Source organism: Benincasa hispida, chromosome 9 (assembly GCF_009727055.1).
Source record: "Benincasa hispida cultivar B227 chromosome 9, ASM972705v1, whole genome shotgun sequence".
NCBI classification, from domain to species: Eukaryota; Viridiplantae; Streptophyta; class Magnoliopsida; order Cucurbitales; family Cucurbitaceae; genus Benincasa; species Benincasa hispida.
Genome location: NC_052357.1, coordinates 13,251,518 through 13,272,425, shown reverse-complemented (window position 1 = coordinate 13,272,425; position 20,908 = coordinate 13,251,518). Strand labels below are relative to the sequence as shown.

Sequence of the window (20,908 nt, the reverse complement as noted above, 5' to 3'; positions counted from 1 at the left end):
GAAATTATTGGGCATATCAAACGACGTCACACTCGGACTACTGTGAAAATCGATTAGCAACTGAGTATGACAAGGGCAGACTATATCAAGTTGAGCCGATTGATTGTTATAGGATCTATAGGCAGGAAAATTGATTGAGCGGTATTGTGAATCTCCATACGAAGGAATGCAAATGCAAGGAGTTTGACTCACTCGGTATCCCAAGTTCGCATGCAATTGTGGCTGCGCGAGAACGAAACATCCCCATCCATGGTTTGTGCAGTCCATTTTATAGCGTTGACTCCCTCATGGCTGCTTATGCAGAGCCTGTAAATCCACTCGGTCACATATCTGAATGGAAGAGACTTCTTGGATATGTGGAAAAGCATATTGCACCTCCTAGAAGGGTGGTACAGAAGGAACTCTTAACGAAGAGCATCCATGAGCGTGTTCTGATCTTTCCGATTTCATTGTGACTGAAATTACCACACACATATTCTATCAAACAGTTATGCAATTTACACTAACTAAGGGCATGCTTCGAATAATAAAAATATAAAGGAAAGAGTTCTCATACCAGTTGAAGATCCTCTTCAAACTTTGAACTCAGACGCAGTGGAAGAACCTCCACTCGCACTCTATCGCCCAGCAAACCAGTCAGTTGCAGCAGCACGATCGTCTAGATGAACGGCAGCAACATGAACAGTCATGAACAAGTGAGCAACAACGGGGACGACACCACCAAATGGAGCCCTTGGTATTCTCGGAGTGAGAATCCAAAGTGTGGTCTTTGGTGAATTTGGTAGAGGTTGGAGAGAAGATAAATCGTGTAGACGATAAGCAAGTGGGAAAAAAAGAGCTATCATATAGCTATGTGCTTATGTTTAGAAGAAGCTACACGATCGTGTAGGTTTTACTAAGCGATTGTTTAATAAATTGTAGACGGTCATTTTGAAAACGTGGCACACTATGTGATCGTTTAGGAAAGCTAAGCAATCGTTTAGGGACGAGCGTACGATCATTTCGACGCTGGTGTACGATTATTTAGGTGATGAGCAACTATCGTATAGGCTCTCAAGCTAGGCGATCGTTACGTTTTCACACCGATTGCGAATTTTCGAACTATTTACAAAATGAAACAAATTTTCATTTTATTCTTCAGTTACAATAACCGACTTCAGATTCTCCCACTAACGCACGTCCGAGGAGAGGTTTTCGGCCAAATATCATATAATTAACCAATTTAATATTAATGAATATAATCATATTATATTCTTATCTTATAGTTTGATATCACATATCCACTATAGTAATTTCTCCTCCACTTGGTATAAATCATATTTATATCTAATTTCCTCCAAAATAATGTATCTCATACATTTAGTCAATTATATCATATATAATCGAACTCCCTCTTGTCAATTTGAACATTTCAAACTGACCCAAATACTGATTCTCGACTTTATCCAAGCTATCTAGGGGACTTAATGGACCTATGGCTTGAAGCTCCAATGGTACATAAATAGCTGACTAAATTCTTTAGCCACGAGATCCATCATCCGTTAACTGCTAGGCATTCCACTAAAGACCAACAGCTGAACTCTTCTTACCACAGATATATTTCTGTGTCCATCAGATATAACCAATCATGAGTACGATGACCCTTCACAGATGCTCGTAAGTACCACTGGGCCAATTTACCGTTTTGCCCTTGTAGTTACATCTCACTCCTTGAGTACCATTAATTCCTCTAATGAATAATACAACATAGTCCAACTATGTGTGAACACCTATCGGGCCAAGAGAAGGTGTGTGGCGCCACATTGTTCAAGCCCTAGAATCAGCCCTTAAGGGTGTTATCTATCTACTTACCCCTGCTTCGGGGAATGAGTGAATTCCATCTTCTGTAATTGAGTTCCCAGCTCTCAAATCAGACGAATCCCTAAAATGGTAGGTTTGAATCGGCGACCTAGCCACTCACACCATACAAATCAAAGGACCGCCCTCAATGGCAGGATTTCCCAACTCACTCAGGATTGATGTCATGTTACCTATGGTCATTCTAGTGAAGTGAAGTCTCTTTCATGAACGGTAATATAGAACGAGACGTTAATACTTCATGGTCAGGTCTTATACAAACTCTTTGTATAGGACGCCTCCGCTCACATGTCGCCTACACGAATGATCAAGATCAGACCATGTGTGACAAGTCACAACACTTGTGACCATTCCACAAAGCGGGCCGCAACAGTAGCGTTACCAGGATAAGGTTTCTCTCCTATATCCATATACTACAGACCATTTTGGTTATCACTCATGACATGATCCACTAGTATGTCATTGAAGGAAATCGGATCTGAGATTTCCATGAGCAGCAGAACAAGATTATTCCAAATCACAATCATGAATGAACAATATATTTATAGTCGACTTCAAACAAACGGTTATACAATTCATACAGAGAAATTACAACATGAATAAACTCAAATGAACAGAGAACAAACTCTACACACATTGTTCTAAGTTTGTAAACCTCGAATGCTTGATCTACATGACCACAACAGAGCATGAACACTTCGCGCTCGTCCTCAATGATCGCTAAGGCCATGAACTCTTCAACAACACGAACGACCTCCACAGCACCACGAACGTCCTCCAGAAAATCTCGATGGTGTCGAGTTGAGTCTCAAACCACCAACAAGGCTACCTTGGTATTCTCGGTGTGAGTATCCAGAAGGTGGGCTCTGTTTGGACTTGGTGTGAGCGCAGACGGAGGAGGAAACACCGATCGCGTACACAACTGGGCAAGTGAGAGATGCCTAATCATTTAGATAAAGCTAAGCGATTTTCTAACAAAAGCTATGCGATCGTTTAGCTCAATCTGTCGCCTACAAACTCTACACGATCGTTTACTTAGGGAAATCGATCGTCTAGCAAAATTATGCGATTATTTAGTAAATACTGCGCGATCGTTTAGCTCGCCACTACACAATCGTTTAGCTCATCCAACCGTCGTCTAGTAAATCTGTATTTATTTGACGACCACCGTGAGATCCTTTGCGCCGAGAGAAAAATTTCAAAAACTTTTTCGATCGTTTTTTTCAATCTCTTTCAAAATAGGAAAAACCATTTTCCTTTTAAACTCACAGTTACCATGAATCCAATAACCACCCACTACTTTGGTTATTAAAAGAAAATGAGTTAATTATCTAATAATTAATATAATTATAAATATAATTGATAACCAACTTATCATATTATATTTATAAACCTATAGTTTTAATATTTCATCTCATAAAACATATAAACCATAGTTTATTTTTTTATTCCATGGTTACTTAATGTAAATCTCATTTACATCAATCCTCCACTAGATGTATCTCATACATCATACCGATTATATCAATATAATCAAAATACATCTTGTCAATTTGAACGTTTCAAATCAACACCAAGAACTGATCCTCAACTGAATCCATTGAGCTACCAAGGGGACCTCATAGACTTGTAGCTCGAAGCTCCAATGGTACATGAATAACTAACTAAAATCTTTAGTCATGGGACCCATCATCCTTAACTGACAGACACTCCACTAAAGATCGACAGCCGAACTCTCCTTATCACAGATATATTATGTGTCCATCTCAACCAATCGACAGTGCAACAACCCTTCATAGATTGCTTGTAAGTACAGTTGGCTAATAACCGTTATGCCCCTATAGTTACATATGTCTTCTTAAGTACCATTGATCCCTCTAATGAACATAAGTCATAGTTCTATTATGATTGAGTCTTCTCTTCCAAAGAGAACCTGTGGCCACTATGTTCAAGCCCCAGAATCAAGCCCTTAAGGGAGCAATCTCTCTACTTATCCCTGCATCGGGAAAGAAGTGAATTCCATCTTGTGGATTGAGTTCCCAGCTCCCAGATCAGACAAGTCCCAAAAAGGTAGGCATGTTGAGTTCGCAATCTGGCCACTTTCACTCATACTAATCAAAGGACCGCCCTCAAAGGCAGGAGTTCTCAAAACACTCAGGATTGAGGTCATGTCACCTATGGTCGTTTAGTGAGATGTAAGTCTCTAGTATCAACGACGTTATATACAGAGTCTAGTCATTCTCATGGCCAGGTCTATAACAAACTCTTTGTATAGGACACCCCTGCTCGCATGTCTACAATGAATGGTCAGGATCTATCATCTGTAGTAGTTTACAAGACTTGTAAACCTCTATAAAGTGGTTGTATCTGTAGTGTCACCAAGATTAGGTATCCCACCTTAATCCTTATACTACAGACCTATTTAGGTTATCACTTAAGGCATGATCCACTTGTATATCACATATACATGCTTAAGTTCACATAAGATAACCAAGAAGTTTTGTTTATTAGATATGAGTAAATGCCAGAATTAAATAACACTTATTTTATTCATTGAATAATGTGTATCTTTACAAAACAATGAGACTCCGGGAAAATTAGAATACCAATCCCAACAGTCACCACATACAAGCTTAAGTTACATACAGATAACCAGGGATTTCATATTTATTGGTTTGTGGTAAAGTAAATAAAATATACAATTGAGCAAAAAAATAAGATGTGAAGTAAATATCATATATTATACAACACAAGCATTCGTACAAACTGTTTACAAACTACAGAACACAAGACTTTAGGGCATCAACCCTAACAATCTTCCACTTGTCCTAAAGCAAAGTGGGTTGTACATAAAACTAGTACAAAACAATAAACTAGGGCATAAAAGCCCAATATAAGAAAATCTCCTACTTGCCTTAGTCCAGCCACGGGCGATCCATTAGACCCATACAAATCAAAGAACTGCTTTCATAGGCAGAAGTTTACAACTCACTCAGGATTAAGGCCATCTTACCTATGGTCATCCTAGTGAAATGAAAGGCTTTATTATAAACGGTGTTATATAACAAGACTAAACATTTTGTGGTCCAGTCTTATACAAACTCCTTTTTATAGAATATCCCCGCTCGTATGTCTAATACATGAATGATTAGGATCAAATCATTTGTAGCACTTTACAGCATTTGTAACACCTACAAAGCGGGTCATACTCGCAGTGTCACCATAATAAGATATCCAGCCTTATCCATATACTACAAGCCATATAGATTATCATTTAAACATGATCCATCTATATGTCTCCACATACATGTTTAAGTTACAACGATAACCATGGATGTTAGTTTATTGGTTTGTGGTTAATGTAACTAAAATATCATATATTTCATAGATAAAGTGAATAAAATATCAAATATTATTAATCACAAAAATGTTTGTTCATACAAGGTTTACAAACTACAAGACCCTACGAGATTTAGGGCATCAACCCCAACAAAACCGTCATTGGTTTCTTTTCACCCATGATACCATTCATGAAAATGAGGATTATGAACCTAGATCTGTTGAAAAATGTTGTCATAGAAAAGATTGGCTCAAGTGGAAAGAAGTCATCCAAACAGAATTAAAAGCACTTTCAAACACATGAGCTTTTTAAACTTGTAGTCCATACACCTGAAGGTGTAAAACCCATGGGATACAAATGGCTATTTGTACGTAAAAGAAATGAAAATAATGAGGTCACAAGATATAAAGCACAACTTGTTGTACAAGCATTTTCTCAAATACAAGGCATTGACTATGAGGAAACATATTCTTCTGTGGTGAATGTTATTACATTAAGATATTTAATTACCCTTATCGTATATGAAAAGCTTAACGTGCATCTTATGAATGTTGTCACAGCATATTTATATGGATCTTTAGAAAATGAAATTTACATGAAAACCCTTAAGGATTTAAGATACTTGAATCATGTAATTCAAAATCTAGAGAATTATATTCGATCAAATTACAAAGATCATTATATGGATTGAAACAATCAGGATGAATGTGGTACAATTGTCTAAGTGAATATTTATTAAAAGAAGGTTATCAAAAAGATCAAATTTGTCCATGTGTTTTTATTAAGAAATCACAGCTAGTGTTTGCTTTTATAGCTGTATATATTGATGATTTAAACATAATTGGTATTCCTGAAGAGCTTTCAGAAGCAATAGAATATCTCAAAAAAGAATTTGAGATGAAAGATCTTGGCAAAACAAAATTTTGCCTTGACTTGCAAATTGAGCATTTAGTCGATGAAATTTTTATTCATCAATCAACATATACATAAAAGATTTTACATGGACAAAGCACACTCAATTAACATTCCAATGGTAGTTCAATCACTAAATGTGAAAAATGATATCTTTCAACTTCGAGAAGATAATGAAGAACTACTTGGTCTTGAAATACCATATCTTTGTGTCGTAGGTGCATTAATGTATCTTGCTAACAACATAAGACTAGATATAGCATTATCAGTAAATTTATTAGCAAGATATAGTTCTTCTCAAACAAAAAGATATTCGAACGGAGTTAAGCATGTACTCCATTATCTTCAAGGAACGATTAATATGGATTTGTTTTATTTAGAGAAATCAAACTTTAATCTAGTTGGATATGCAGATGCTGGATATTTATTTGATCCGCACAAAGCAAGATCCCAAATAGGTTATCTGTTTACATGTGGAGGAACTGCTATATCTTGGCAACCTATAAAGCAAACCATCACAGTCACTTCCTCAAATCATGCAGAAATTCTTTCAATTCATGAAGCTAGTAGGGAATGTGTGTGGTTGAAGTCAATGACTCATCATATTCTTGGAACACGTGGCTTGTCATCCGGTAAAAATTTTCCAATGATATTACTTGAAGACAATACTGCATGTATAGCTAAAATCAAATGTGGGTATATAAAAGGAGATTGAACAAAGCATATCTCATCAAAACTCTTTTACACATGACCTTGAAGAAAATGACAACATCAATGTTCAACAAATTTCTTCAAAAGACTACTTGGTGAACTTCTTCGAAAGACAACTTGGCAAACTTACTTACAAAGGCATTATCCACACAAACATTCGAAAAGTTGATGCACAACATTGGAATGCGACGATTCAGAGAAGTCCAGTGACGTATTCATGAGGGGGAGTAGAAATATTGCACTCTTTTTCCCTTGACTATGGTTTTTCCCACTAGGTTTTCTTAGTAAGGTTTTTAATGAGGCAGTCACTGAAGTATATAAAATACTGCACTCTTTTTCCATTGATTACGGTTTTTTCCACTGATTTTTTTAGCAAGGTTTTTAAAGAGGCAGTCACTAAAGTATATAAAATAATATACTTTTTTCCTTAACTATGATTTTTTTCTAGCGGGTTTTTTCCTAATAAGGTTTTAACAAGACATCTATTTTATATAATATTGATATCTAAGAGGGAATATTATAAATGTAATATATATTATAGTATACTAATTAGTGTCGATATCCATAACCTACATAGGTTATCAAATATCATAAACCTCGCATTGAATTTCTTGTTGTAACATGCACTCTTCATTGAATTCTATGTTGTAATATATACAATTCCATGTCTTATAAATAGTGATGTATGGTGTTTTTGTAAAATAGAACACAATTGAGTTCAATATTTATTTTCCAATCTCTCTTCTACTTTGCTTCTTTTGTTTATTTATTGTTCTTATTTTCACAACATAAAAGGGAAAAAAAAACATATGTGTGAAAATGAAAAATAAAAAATAAAAATCGAAACAACGGTATTAAAGCAATACATTATGAAATATAAATTAACAAAGGGGATTGATTAAATACATAATTAACGCGATTAGTATTTCAATAATATCTCGATTCTTTCTTTATCTGTCTCTCTCGCTGAACAGCGAACACCTCCAAATTGATAGTCGAGAACCCAAAAATGGCCGCCATTGTTACGCGAAGGTTAAGCTCCAACTTTCTCAGGCCATGCCTTCCTTCCACCTTTCTCATCTCCCAAAACCCTCACGAACCCTTTGCTCGAATCCCTTCTCCACATTCTGATCCCTCATTTCAGCGATCTCCTCGACGAAAATTTCCAAACCCTACAGTTGACCTCTTCACTTCCCTCATCGCTTCTCCAAATCCCTCCCTCAGTTCCATTTCGAAACTTATCTTTTCCGATTTACAGATTCAGAGTAATAGCCCTAATTTCAACGGACCAATCGGATCCGGTCCTTGTTCGATTATGAAATTAAGAAACCCTAGCTTCGTCTCCATCTCGGGTTTCGATCAGAAATCTAGATTTTCTTCAACCTCCGAGAAAGAGAACGAGCAGAAACCGGCTGATTTCAAGCACCAAGACATCGAAGGGCCGACCGTGGAGAGAGACTTGTCGGCGCTGGCTAATGAAAACAGAGAGGTGGTGGAAGAGATGATGAAGAATGTGTACAGGTTAAGCAAAGCTATGGCGGTTTTGGGTCTGGTTCAACTCGGCATTGGGGCTTGGATTTCGTATGCAACTCGGGCTTCACCGATGACTGAAGTTTCGATTCAAAGCTTTGTGGCGTTTGGGTTTCCTTTCTCGTTGGCGTTCATTCTACGGCAGTCTCTGAAGCCGATGATGTTCTTCAAGAAAATGGAGGAACAAGGTAGGTTACAGATTCTAACGCTGAGTCTTCAGATCGGTAAGAATTTGAATGCCCTGTTTGTTAGAGTGCGAACTGTTTCTTTCTTGTGTGTAACTGGATTGTCTGTTGGTGTTCTGTTTGCTTTGCTTTCGAGATGAATCCATTTGAGTTGGAAATTCTTGGATTATCTAGTCTTGATGAGTGTGTTGTGTTAGCGTCGAATGACTTGAATTTTGGGAACTTTCAATGCCAATCCCACCTTTTGCTTAGATCACACTCGCAACTTTCTCTGTCTCTCTCGTTTGCACTCCCATTCATGTTTACACTTTAGTCTACCGATCGACCTCTCATCACTTGCTTTGACAAACTCTGCTTCTACCCACCTTTCAACTGTTTATCACGGACGTGAGGATTTGAAAGAAGAGTTCAAGGATTTGCTCTTCTTCCAGTATCTCAAGGAGATAACTGGAGCGATAAGAAGTGAAAGTAGTCAATATGTAAAAGAAAAAGAAAAAGAAATAAATAAAATGTCAAACTATTTACAGAAATAGTAAAAAAATATCCATAGATTTACATCGTTTTCAATCTCTATCAACAATTATCATTATTATTCTTATTATTTATCATACAACTTTAAGAGGACCCCAATCCTATTATATCAAGAAGGTTGAAGTCAGAAATATCCAGAGCATGTAAAAACAAATTGAAATCTCTCATTAAAAAAAATATTAGGAAGAACTATCAATTTATACCTTTATTTTTAAGAGTTATATCAATTAAAATTCTATATTAATAATTATATCAATTCAAACTCAAAAAATTTTCTTCATCAGTCGATAATTCAAGTTAGACTACTATTTATTATAATTACTCTTCTCCAAAAAAAAAAAATTGGAAAGAAAATTTATCATATATATTTTTTTTTTTGACACAAGTAAAGAAAAATGGAGCAAGACAACCATATGAAACGACTCAAATTCAATAAAAACAAATTACTACTATCTATTTGGTTATTGTATTTTTCTTTAATTTATATTAAATGGTAAGACATAAATAAAATAAATAATAGACATACTCTTAGCATTTCAAATCAATATCAACCAGAAGGTTCAAGAATAACAATATTGGATCGAATAAAAAATTAGAAGAAAAATAAAAAATGAAAAATGAAAGTGGTTTTTTTAAGGGGGAAAATCTATATAAAAAGCATCACCACGATGATGATGATCATCCTTCCCTTCCTTTCAATTCAAAATTTTGCTATTAAATAAAAATATTCCAAAAACATCACTTTCGACGTGTCGTTCAACCAAGGACTAATACACATAACAAAGAGTAGAATCGAAACACGTAACCCAAACCCCGTAAACGGGACTCATAGGAACACAAGCTTTTCTAGCTCGATCGCCTACAGCCAGTTCCATGTAAACTCGCCACTCTCTTCATTCTCATTGGTCACTCTCTTTCCTCCAATCACAACACTCCATGTATTTCCACAACCAGCCCTTAAGAACTCGTAACGTTTTTGTTTTTATTTATTTATTATTTTTGGCCCACATCGGACTTCCGATTGCTCTATAAATGGGAAATCCCATTGTAAAGAAGTGGCTTTTCTCTCCACCTTCGAAACCCCATTTCCTTTCTGATCGTTGTAGGGTTAGTTTTCCCAATTTCATCTTCATTTCTTTTTTCTTTTTTCTTAATTTTGTTCTTCGCATGTGGGTTTTTTTATTTTTTATTTTTGATTTACATATGTTTTTCTGTTTTTTCTTTCCACTTTTCTTCTGGTTGATTTTCAGTGGAAGGAGGGGAGCGAAGAATCGTCATCTCGCTGGGAATTTTATGGTGTTTTTCTATAATCATCGATAAGGCAGCGGTCGAATAGAGCAACCTCCTACACCTAACAACGAACAGGTTAGAATTAAGAATTGAAGGGCTTCTTCCATTTCTCGAAATTGATTTGTGGGGTTTCGATTTTTATTTTTTATTTTTTTCGCTCTCTGTTTGTTTCTATGCGAATTGGTTCGTCTTGATTGTTTCTGGGGGAAGCGATTATGTTTTTGAAAGCGTTGACGATGCTGTCTTGTGGGTAATTTAATTCTTAGTGGTGCTTTTTTAAAGTTTCGCTCCAATTCTCCTGCTACTTTAGGGGGATTTTTAATCAAACTTGTGGGTGGAAGTAATCTTATGTTTGTTTTTTTTTTTTTTTTGGTGGTAGATGCTGGAGTTTTTTAGACAATACTAGCAGATTTTTGCATGTCTGTTTATGTCTTGTTGAGGAATTTCACTTGTTGGCATCCGATTATTTTTCATGTTTTTAATTCTGTTGCTAATCAATATCTCTTTCTTCTCCTTGCTCGTGAGATGTGATGAACATGTTCCTTTTCTTAACTGGCCCAGCTTTTGTGTAGCCTGGAAGTTTCGTTTTAACCTCTTTTGGAATGGAGTTTTGTTTTAGAGAGGTATTTGAGTTGGACTTGGCCCTAGCATCAAGCATGTATATGCATATTTCCATTCTTTGAAGAAGAATTTGAGTGAGTTTGTTTTTCTCTGTTTACCTTAGGGTTCCATTTTTGTTGAATGGTTTTGGACCTCCTTGTTATGGAATTTTCCATTTCGTGAGAGCTTAATGGGAGGGAAGAAAAAATCCTCATTGATATAATGGAATAATGGAAAAGAATAAATGTTCGGGGATGCAAACTCCGAAAGGGAGTGAAATAGAAAACGAAACAAAACAACAAATATAACCATATAGAGGGTAGCCATGAAAATAAATAAACGTTTAAAGAGCAAAGAACTTTTGCAAAATCTTTTCCTGAAAAACTTAGAGAGCTTGCAAAGCAATGATGAAACTATCGGTAAAGCCTTGACTAAGCATTGGAAACTGAGAGCCACTTCAAACCTTCCAAAGAAAACTATGAATTTGACCCCCATTCAACAAAAGAAACATTTTGAATGCAACCTGTTGCAACATTATTAGGAAGCTTCTCAAGACTAAATAAATTAATAGATAGATTCCATTGAACTCCCAATCTTCAAGCCATTTCTGTACATGACTCCTTGAAGAACCCTTTAGCTTTACCTGAACCTCTAACCCATAGAGAAACTTTAGACGAACTATCACCAGCAGAGAAACAAAAATTCTCCTCATGCAAGACAATCCAGTTACCTGTTTTGACCAGAAAATAATATTTCCCATGCATAACCACCGAAATTAAGTCATTTGATGCACCAACCAAAGTTATAAATTGATCTCCATGCAAAACAAATGGAGTAACTTCCTCATGCAGAACCTTAGCTGGACCTCGAGATCCCCTTGGCCCTACTAACACATATTGTCAGAATTAGAAGTCATAGATATATAGTAACTCAATATATTTGGAGTTATTTGAATGGATTATGTAGAGCACTTGATTTTCATCATTTGGATCGGAATATGAGTAGTCTGGAAGATGTTCGGTTTCATATGGGCAATTGCAAGGACTCTGCTTCATCAGCACAATGAGAAAAGAACATTAGGAGAGTGGATGGGAGGGAATTAGAGATGTAAACTAGAACTTGTGTGAATTGAAGTCCAGTTGCTTCAATGGTTATTCCTTCTTTTTTCTCTGTAAATGACGTTCAACGATCAACTTGTAATACTCTGTGCTTAACATCTTCTGTTTGTCAGGAATTGTACTCAGTCATTCTCCTTTTTCTGGATGTTGGGTAGTTTCATTTCAGATAATCAATCAATTAACATAATTTGCTTGAATATTTCATCCCGAACATCCTATTTTTTAACATACAGAACATTAATTTACTTGAAAATAGCTGATGGACTAATATTTACAGGAAAGTTGAATAATGGAGCATAAAGAGACAGGATGCCAAGCTCCTCCAGAAGCTCCCAAACTTTGTGCAAACAACTGTGGGTTTTTCGGAAGTGCTGCAACTATGAACATGTGTTCAAAATGCCACAAAGACTTCATCATGAAGCAAGAACAGGCCAAGCTTGCAGCATCTTCATTCGGAAGCATTGTGAATTGTGGACCAAATGACCATGGCAAGAAGGCTGTTGTCACTTGTCCAACTAAGCTAGAAACTGAACCAGCTGAATCATCCATCATTCCAACTCAGGCATCTCATACGTCTTCAAATGCAAGCAGCACAGTGGAGAAGGTGAAAGAAAGTCCAAACAGGTGCAGCAGCTGCAGGAAACGCGTGGGTCTAACAGGGTTCAACTGCCGATGTGGAAGCCTCTTCTGTGCAGTCCATCGCTACTCTGACAAACACGAGTGCCCTTTTGATTACCAGGCTGTTGGTAGGGAGGCAATTGCAAAAGCCAACCCTGTGGTGAAGGCTGAAAAGCTGAAAAAGATATGACCAGAACTGTGGACCCGAGAAAGTCGAGTTGAGGTGCAGCACCACCTATATTTTTCTTCTGTGTTGAATGAAATGTATGATGTTTTGTTGGTTGATGTTTTTGGTGAAATGGGTTGTGTGCAAAGGTTGGTGAGACATGTTTGTTACTTGGAAGAGCATAATGTTGTGGGATAATCCGCAGGAGAAATGGCGTGAGTGTGATTGTAGGTTTTGTTTGTAACCAGTCAGTGTATGGATGAATTTTGCTACAGTTAAATTTCTGCTGGTTAATTTTGCCTCTTGGCGGATTGAGCTATGGTAAAATGGAGTAAAAAATTATTAAAAAAAAAAAAAAAAAAACAAAATTTTATGATTGTTGAGATATTGATCATGATAATCTTCATAATATTTGTTGGTTTGGCTCCAAGAAGTATAAAGAGAAACAGGCTGCATTTAGAAGTTGTATTGGGATCAAATTTATGTCCAACAAAGGGTTTATGGGATGATATTTTATGAAATTTTATTTCTCCAAAGTATGTGTGAAATATGAATGTTTATTATAGGGTGTCGATATATTATTTTGATAGAGAACTGTTAGGAGTATCAATAGGGTTAGGACCGGTAACACAGTCAGGTAATCATTTTGTTTTTAAAATTAAGTTGGACTTTTTTTTTTTCTACTTTTCATTGATTGTTTAAAAAATTAAGTTAAATTTTAAGAACTTAAAAAGATAGTTTTTAAAAAGTTTTTTTTTTTTTTTTAGGATTTAGTTATCTAATAAGTGTAGATGAAACATGTTTAATTTTGAAAAACAAGTCCATCATAGAAAAATTGTCACCTAAACGGCCCTTGCACCTTAGATAATAGATATTTTTTAATTAAATATTTAAATTTAGATTATTTAATTTTCTTTTTCAATCCAAATTTACTTTTCATTGAAATTTTAACTATTTAGTCAAAACTTTCAGAATTTTTTAAGGGGTTTTTTTTTTTTTTTTTTTTTTTTTTTTTTTTTTTGAGGAACTCAATTCTACAAATTCTTTGTAATAATTTCCACTTCGATGCTTGCAAAATTAAATCGAGAGCCGATATGGGTATGAGGCTAATCATTTTTTTATTAATCTATCTTCAAAATTACATTTGAAGTTCAGAAACAAAAAATTCCCAAAAACATTTATTCTTTCGTTCTTTTTTTAAACAAATTTAAAAAGTAGATAAATTAAGAAAAATTATAGACATAACTCTACTGGTCAACTCAGTTCAAATCTTACCCTCCATTTATTGAACTTGAAAAAAAAACAAAAGGTAAGAAAATAGTTTCAAAAAAGAAAATTGGTAAAATAAAAAATATAATAATTATTATAAGAAAGAAGTTGATAAAATGAAAAGTTCCCCTAAATTGGGATCGATTTGTTAGCCACAACCATAAGTGAACTAAAACAAAATAATTGAGTGGGAAAATGAAGGGCATGAGCTGTGTAAACAGTATTTGATATTTAGTGCAGAAACGACATGTCGTAATGGCATGTCGGAAGCTGGGTAACGACACGCGTGGGACATAACATAACTAAGCGGGCAATTGGGTCAGTTTATAAAGCGAAAGGGACGGGGGGAATGTGTTCCGGGCAGCGCCGGTCAGATTTGGCGGCTTAATAAAAATAATAATAAAAAAAAAGGTAATATTTGCTGCCTTTTGCGTTTAAGTTCTCTGCTCCGTTTCTCTTACGCCAAAGCTCACCGTTTCAATGTGAATGCCCCATTTTGCCCTCCCCTCCTTCACGTTCTCCAATTATTGTTTCTTATGCCATTATCATTTTACCTTTTTTATCCTCTCTCTTTTCTGAATTATCTATTTGTTTCTATGATTACACTCTACATTATATTTGGAATTGAGCGAGGCGTTAAAAGTAATTATGATAGGTTTTTTTTTTTTTTTTTAATACCATTTTTTAGTGTATTACTTCTTAGGTCTTGCCATATATTTGAAGGTCTATTTGAATTGACTTTTTAAATGTTCATAAACACTTTTTTTATATTTATAAATACTTCATTAAACACTTAGAAAGTCAATTTAAACATGTCCTAATTTGAGTTGAGATCCAATCTCACAGTTTGGTCATATCATACAAATGTGATTAGGTGTAAGAATTTTCTGTTTGACTAAGAGTTAATTGACAATAAGTTTGTAACTAAGTAAATATGGATAGATTGGGAGTAATTGGTAAAATTGACTTAAAAGCCACATTTATTAATTCATAATGAAAATTGTTACAATCATAATTGAGTTCCATTGATAGATCCATTATAATGGTCCATAATCATAAATGTTTTTTCTTTTTTTATCATGTTTACTTAGAATTATGAATATGTCACATGTACTCTTATCGTTACCTTTTGACCTTAAACGTAACGGTTGCGATAATAGTAACAATAAATGTGACAAATTCACACTTTTCATATTGATAACATCATTTCCAAAGGAAAATAGATAAATCACTCTCCGCTTGTTAATCAATTTATATTATTTATTACATATTGGGCTATAGGTCCCATGTGTTAGTACAAGTACGGAAAACTTACTAAAAAACAACAAACGTGATTTGTTGGGGTCACTTTTTAAATTACTATTAATTTATTACTTTTCTACCGAGAGTGACATGAGTTAAGTTCAGTTAATTTAAAATAACTAAATTGAAACTTAGAAAATACATCGATTAAATTAAAACCGACCTCAAACCACTACCACAAAATTAATAATTTGGCATTATTATTTGCATCCCTAACATCATTGAAAATGATCAAATGTAAGCCCATAGATTTTGTTTCCTTTACTATCTAGTTTAGTATTATGAGGTAAATTAGAAGAAGAAAAAAAGTGCATACCATATTAAAATCAAATACGTTTCTTAATCTTGTTATTTTCTTGAGGTTTTTTTTTTTTTTTTTTTTTTTTGTCTTTGTTAGGCAACTAAAAAAAAGAATAAAAAAAGGATTAATTCACTAGTAATTTCTCAAGAAAAAAAATTAAAAAGAAAAAAAAGAAAAGAAAAAGAAAAATTTCAAAGTGATTCAGTCCTTTTATTTAAGATATTTGTCCCCAATTTCTACTTTTGGTATTACATATTTTACTTTTCAACTTCTCGACTTTTTTATTTGAAATGTTTTGATAAATAGGACATCGAATAATAGTTGGATTTTTATTTATTTACTTTTATAGGGATGACCAAATTCCAATAATTCATTCCTAGCTATTGTTGTCACAACAGTGTTGAATAGTGATTTTTAATTTTATCAATGTTCGAATTTTATTTATTTATTTATTTTAACCATGAGCTCTTGCAAATTTTATGGCTTCCTTTTACTTGGTCGTGTCAGTAAAACATGAGTAAGTGGTGAAATTAATATCTTATCAAAATTAAATTGTGATTAAAATATCAACCAAAATCTAACTAATGTAACATTCGAACACAAATTGAAAATTTTGAATATTTAGATCCACCTACAAAACCTTTTTTTTTTTTTTTAAAGAAAACTTCAAAATTCATTGAGAATGTCAAAGTCTATTTATTTTTATTAATAAAAAAATCGAACCAAACCCCAACAACTAACCCAACAAGACTTTAATTAAGTGCGATAATTAATTTATAAAAGTTAAAATATTATTATAGTTCATCTGTTTTACCTTCCGTTTGGATTCAAGAAAGTTTAAAACATGATTTTAAATCTTGTGGTTTGAAATCCAAGAAATGATTTAAAATCAATTACTTTATTTGAAACGAGAGAGATTTGAAATGATTATATTTAAAATTTTGTGTTCGCATGGTACCTAGAAAAGAAAGTCAATACTTACTACTATAGGCTTTTAGGTATGATATGTTAATTGAAAATTAGAACTTGGGTTAATTAAATAATTTAATTTCAAATCCTATGAAATCTTGCAAAATCCAAACATTTTAGTTAGGAAAGTTTTTCAAGTAAAACAAGATTTAAAATCACTTCGAATTTTAAAATCATTTTTATTTCTTGTAGTGTCAAATAATGGAATTCATTTAAAATCCATCATGAATTAAAATTCTTCAAAACCATGAGGATCCAAACTGGCCATTACAAAGGAAATTATAAAAAATAACACGTTTAGATTTTTACATTACAAAATTAGCATATATTTTGAAAACTCGTAAATATAGTTTTTCTCAGTTCATCTCGAACGAGATCGATCATGAGATTTTAGTTGAAAAACTGACTTTTTTGAAGTTGATTGTTTGGGACTTTCTAAATACATCTTACCTGATTATACACAAAAAGACTCCAAACTATCGATAAGTTAGAAAAAGTAATGTAATTTTTTTTAGAAATAGTACGTTTTTGATAATTTTAGATTTATTCAAAATATTAGAGTAGAATTAAATATTTTATAATATAGAAACTGAAATTGAATAAACATATTATGAGACCAGATAGTATTTTAACCTCAACTTTTATCCCTTATTTAAGTTTAATTAACTCATTAAGCTAAATATCACAAAATAGGAAATGATTATAGCATCGTAAGTAACTTATAAAATTAAAAAAAATGGAAATGGAGGGATAAATTCAAACAAAAAAAACAGAAGTAATAATAATCTTCCAAAAGAAGAAATTGGCAAACGTAATTTGGCTAGTTACCATAATGACGAAGAACACGTCACAACCGATTAAGAACAGAGGAAAGAGGGAAGGGTAAAAAGGTAAATAAAGGGAAAAAAGAAGGGTATTTTAGTAAAGTAGGTAAAAAAATGTTCGATACGCGTCTCTATGAGGCCCATATTCCATCGCCATTACCGACCTTTCAATCCCTTCATATTCCCTCATTTCCCCGTTTCTCTCTCATCCTCTCAAATAAACCCAACCCCCGAACCAAATCTTCTCGTTCTTATCATCTTTTCTTTGAATCTCTCTCGGGATTTCTTGTTTGAGGATCCGATCGGAAGATATGGCACAGAGAACCGAGAAGGAGGAGACGGAGTTCAAAGTTCCGGAGACGATCACGCTTTGCGTCAACAACTGCGGCCTCACGGGGAATCCGGCGACAAATAATATGTGTCAGAAGTGCTTTAATGCTACCACGGCGACCGCGTCCATGGCGATGAAGTTTTCCGGTGAGAAAAGTCCGAGATCTACTACCTCTCGCTCGCCTGAGAAATTTCGGTTCGTTTCAGAGTCCAGGAGGATTATAACAGCGGCTGATCGTCCGAAATCTGACGAATCGACGAAGCGAGAGGTGAATCGGTGTTCTGGATGTAGAAAACGCGTCGGATTGACTGGATTTAGGTGCCGATGCGGAGATTTGTTCTGTGCGGAGCACCGGTATTCAGATCGTCACGATTGTAGCTTCGATTACAAGGCGGCTGGTCGTGAGGCGATCGCGAGAGAGAATCCGGTGGTGAAAGCGGCGAAGATTGTTAGAGTTTAATCCGTAGATCGATTTGATTACCAAAAAAAGAACGAATCTGAAGATGATGAAATCTGTGAAAAAAATCTTTGGGCTGATTGTTGAAATTTTTCTTCGGAATATTGAGGATTAATTCCTCGAAATATCCTCTCGATCTTTAGGAGAGAAAAAACATGAGAGAACGAGAAAAAAAAAAATCCTTGATGAAGATGATGATGATGATCGTTGTGTTTTCTCAGATAATTATGTTCTTATTTTATTTAAATTTTTTATTTTACTCTTTTTTTCCTTTTTTTTTTTGGTTTGTTCGAAAACAAAAAGAAAAGATTATCGTGGGCTATGAAGATGATGGCGGTGTTCTTTGTTAATTCTTTTTTATTTTTCTTTTTAATTTGCGCTTGAAAATGCCAATGGCATGTGATGTAAATTCGATGAATTCTCGGGGTTTAATTGGCAGTTCAGAATCATAGCACCGGAAGAAAAAAAAATTGTCGCATTCTATTCCATTTGAATATTTTCTTTATTTTTTATGATTTTATTTCTTTATTTTTTTCCTTTTAATATCTTAGAAAAATTAATGAGATCGGCGATTAATCGCGATGGGGACACTTGCGTAAGCCACTTTCCTTTCAAATTGATTCATCTATGCGAGAATCCCAAGTCATTGCTTACTTGCCGCTTTTAAGCTGAAGATTAAAAAAAAAAAAAAAAAAAAAAAAAAAAAATTCAGGAAAAAAAAATAAAATATTTATTGATATTTGATGTATGATATTTTTCTGTTTATATGGATCCAATTGATGAATTGATGTTTTATCATGTACATTGAATAATATATTTAGCTGTCAAAAAAATATTTGGATTATTTGATATTGGTTAACTCAAAAGTTCATTGCCTCAATTTTACAGCTAATTTTCAAGAATAAATGTATCTGGTCTCCAAGTTTTTTAAACATACATTTCTAGTCGTAAGTTTTTAGAATAGTTGTATCTAAAATATACATTGTATTTCATGTTTTCAGATTGTTTAATAATCAATTTAAAAATTAAATTTTAATTTAAATAAATTTTCAAAATATATCTGAAAAATTATGATCTTGTTTTATGTTGTACTTTTTGTATAATTATTATTTTATAATATGATGTAATATACCATATATACATTGCATATTTTAATTTATATAAAAATAATTGGGTATATAATATAAAATACTATATTTGTTTTTGTTTTTATCATATTAAATATAATTTTGTGTTTTAAAATTTTGAGTTCAAAGTCTAGATACACTAACAACATTAGAAGAAAAAAAACAAAGTTCTTTTCAAATTTTGCAATGTTTGGATCAATAATCTAGAAATAATTTTTTAAACATAATCCATATTGTCACACAAATGCATATTCACTGAACTTAGTGAATAAACATTATATGAGTTACCTACTAAATAAGCCTTTTTTTCTCTCTCTCAAGTTTTTGTCAAACATTTTGAATTAGAAAAAAAAATCGAGAGAAGAGATAAAATTTGAACATTGTTTTCTACTTAAAAATAAAAATTAATGCATGGACATAATTCAAGATACATTTTGAAAATTTGGAGACTACATGCACATATTCTAAAAAGTTCGAGGATTAAGAAGGTACATTTTTAAAGGTTTAAATCCTATTTTAATCCTCGAACTTTGAGTTTTTGTTCATTTTAGTGTTCAAACTTTTAAAATGTTTAGTTTGGTCCCTAAACTCTTAAAAAGTGATTGTTTAGTAAATTTCAAGCTTTTGTTTATCTTAGTTCTAGCAATCAACACTCTGTTAGTAAACTAATCGATAAGTGAAATAACGGTTATTCTTTTACGTGGTTTTTTAAGGAAAAATTTTATGCGGCTGCTTGTTGATGAATGATGAGCAAAGAATGTGAATGAGAAAAGTGTTGTATTTTTAGTGGGAAAAAATAATTTCGGAATGATTTTTGAAATTAAATTAAATAATTTAACTTGAAACTTTTAGAATTAAGAACTGTCACAAAAATGAACATAACTCAACTGACATTAAAATATTTTGATAACTAAGAAGATTTTGGTTTTGAATCCACAAACTCTTATTATACTTAAAAGGATTATGAATTTCAACTTGGTAAAAGAAAAGGTTGAAGCTTGGACACAATTTATGGGGCAAAATTGATAATTTATCCATTTATGGCCACGGGAAACTTGTAAATTAATAACAATAAATATTCTATAACTAAGGTATGAATTCTTTTTTATTAAATGAAAAAAAATTTTAAAAATGCATTATATTATAAATATTATAAAAATAAATAGATGTCCATTGTTTAGTGTCCTAAAAACCATGTGTCAATCTTCATATTCTCCATGGTGTCTATGTAAGACCTCATTCTACTTGCCACTTTGCATATAAATAGTAGCATTTGATAGATCTTAAAATCACACATATAGGTGAGAAATCAATTTTAAATTTCACAATACATTATCAACACTAGCTCCTGTTGCTTCCATCGTTGAAGTTAAGTCCTAAAGGTAGGTTGATTTTTTCCTCTTTATTATAATTAATAAATTAAATGTTATTTTACATATTTAGTACATATTAAATTTCTAATATAAATGC

General features: G+C 33.4%; 2 protein-coding genes across 4 annotated transcripts; both read left to right on the top strand.

Moving 5' to 3' along the window:
• The first annotated feature begins 7,663 nt into the window (after window positions 1-7,663).
• On the top strand, window positions 7,664-13,227 carry LOC120085639 (zinc finger A20 and AN1 domain-containing stress-associated protein 8-like). Of its 3 annotated transcripts, XM_039041737.1 has the most exons (3): window positions 10,058-10,173; window positions 10,317-10,431; window positions 12,352-13,227. In XM_039041737.1, the coding sequence occupies exon 3, from the start codon at window positions 12,364-12,366 to the stop codon at window positions 12,880-12,882; it is 519 nt and encodes a 172-aa protein (XP_038897665.1). In that variant the 5' UTR covers window positions 10,058-10,173; window positions 10,317-10,431; window positions 12,352-12,363; the 3' UTR covers window positions 12,883-13,227. The 3 variants fall into 3 exon arrangements, 2 of the variants coding, with proteins under 2 accessions (XP_038897665.1, XP_038897666.1); XR_005484002.1 differs by lacking the exon at window positions 12,352-13,227 and having other exon boundaries at window positions 7,664-10,173; window positions 10,317-10,409; XM_039041738.1 differs by lacking the exons at window positions 10,058-10,173; window positions 10,317-10,431 and adding an exon at window positions 10,955-10,979.
• A 4,452-nt stretch (window positions 13,228-17,679) lies between these two features.
• Window positions 17,680-18,794, top strand: LOC120087199 (zinc finger A20 and AN1 domain-containing stress-associated protein 5-like). The gene has a single exon (XM_039044106.1). The coding sequence runs from the start codon at window positions 17,835-17,837 to the stop codon at window positions 18,312-18,314; it is 480 nt and encodes a 159-aa protein (XP_038900034.1). The 5' UTR covers window positions 17,680-17,834; the 3' UTR covers window positions 18,315-18,794.
• The last annotated feature ends 2,114 nt before the right edge of the window (window positions 18,795-20,908 follow it).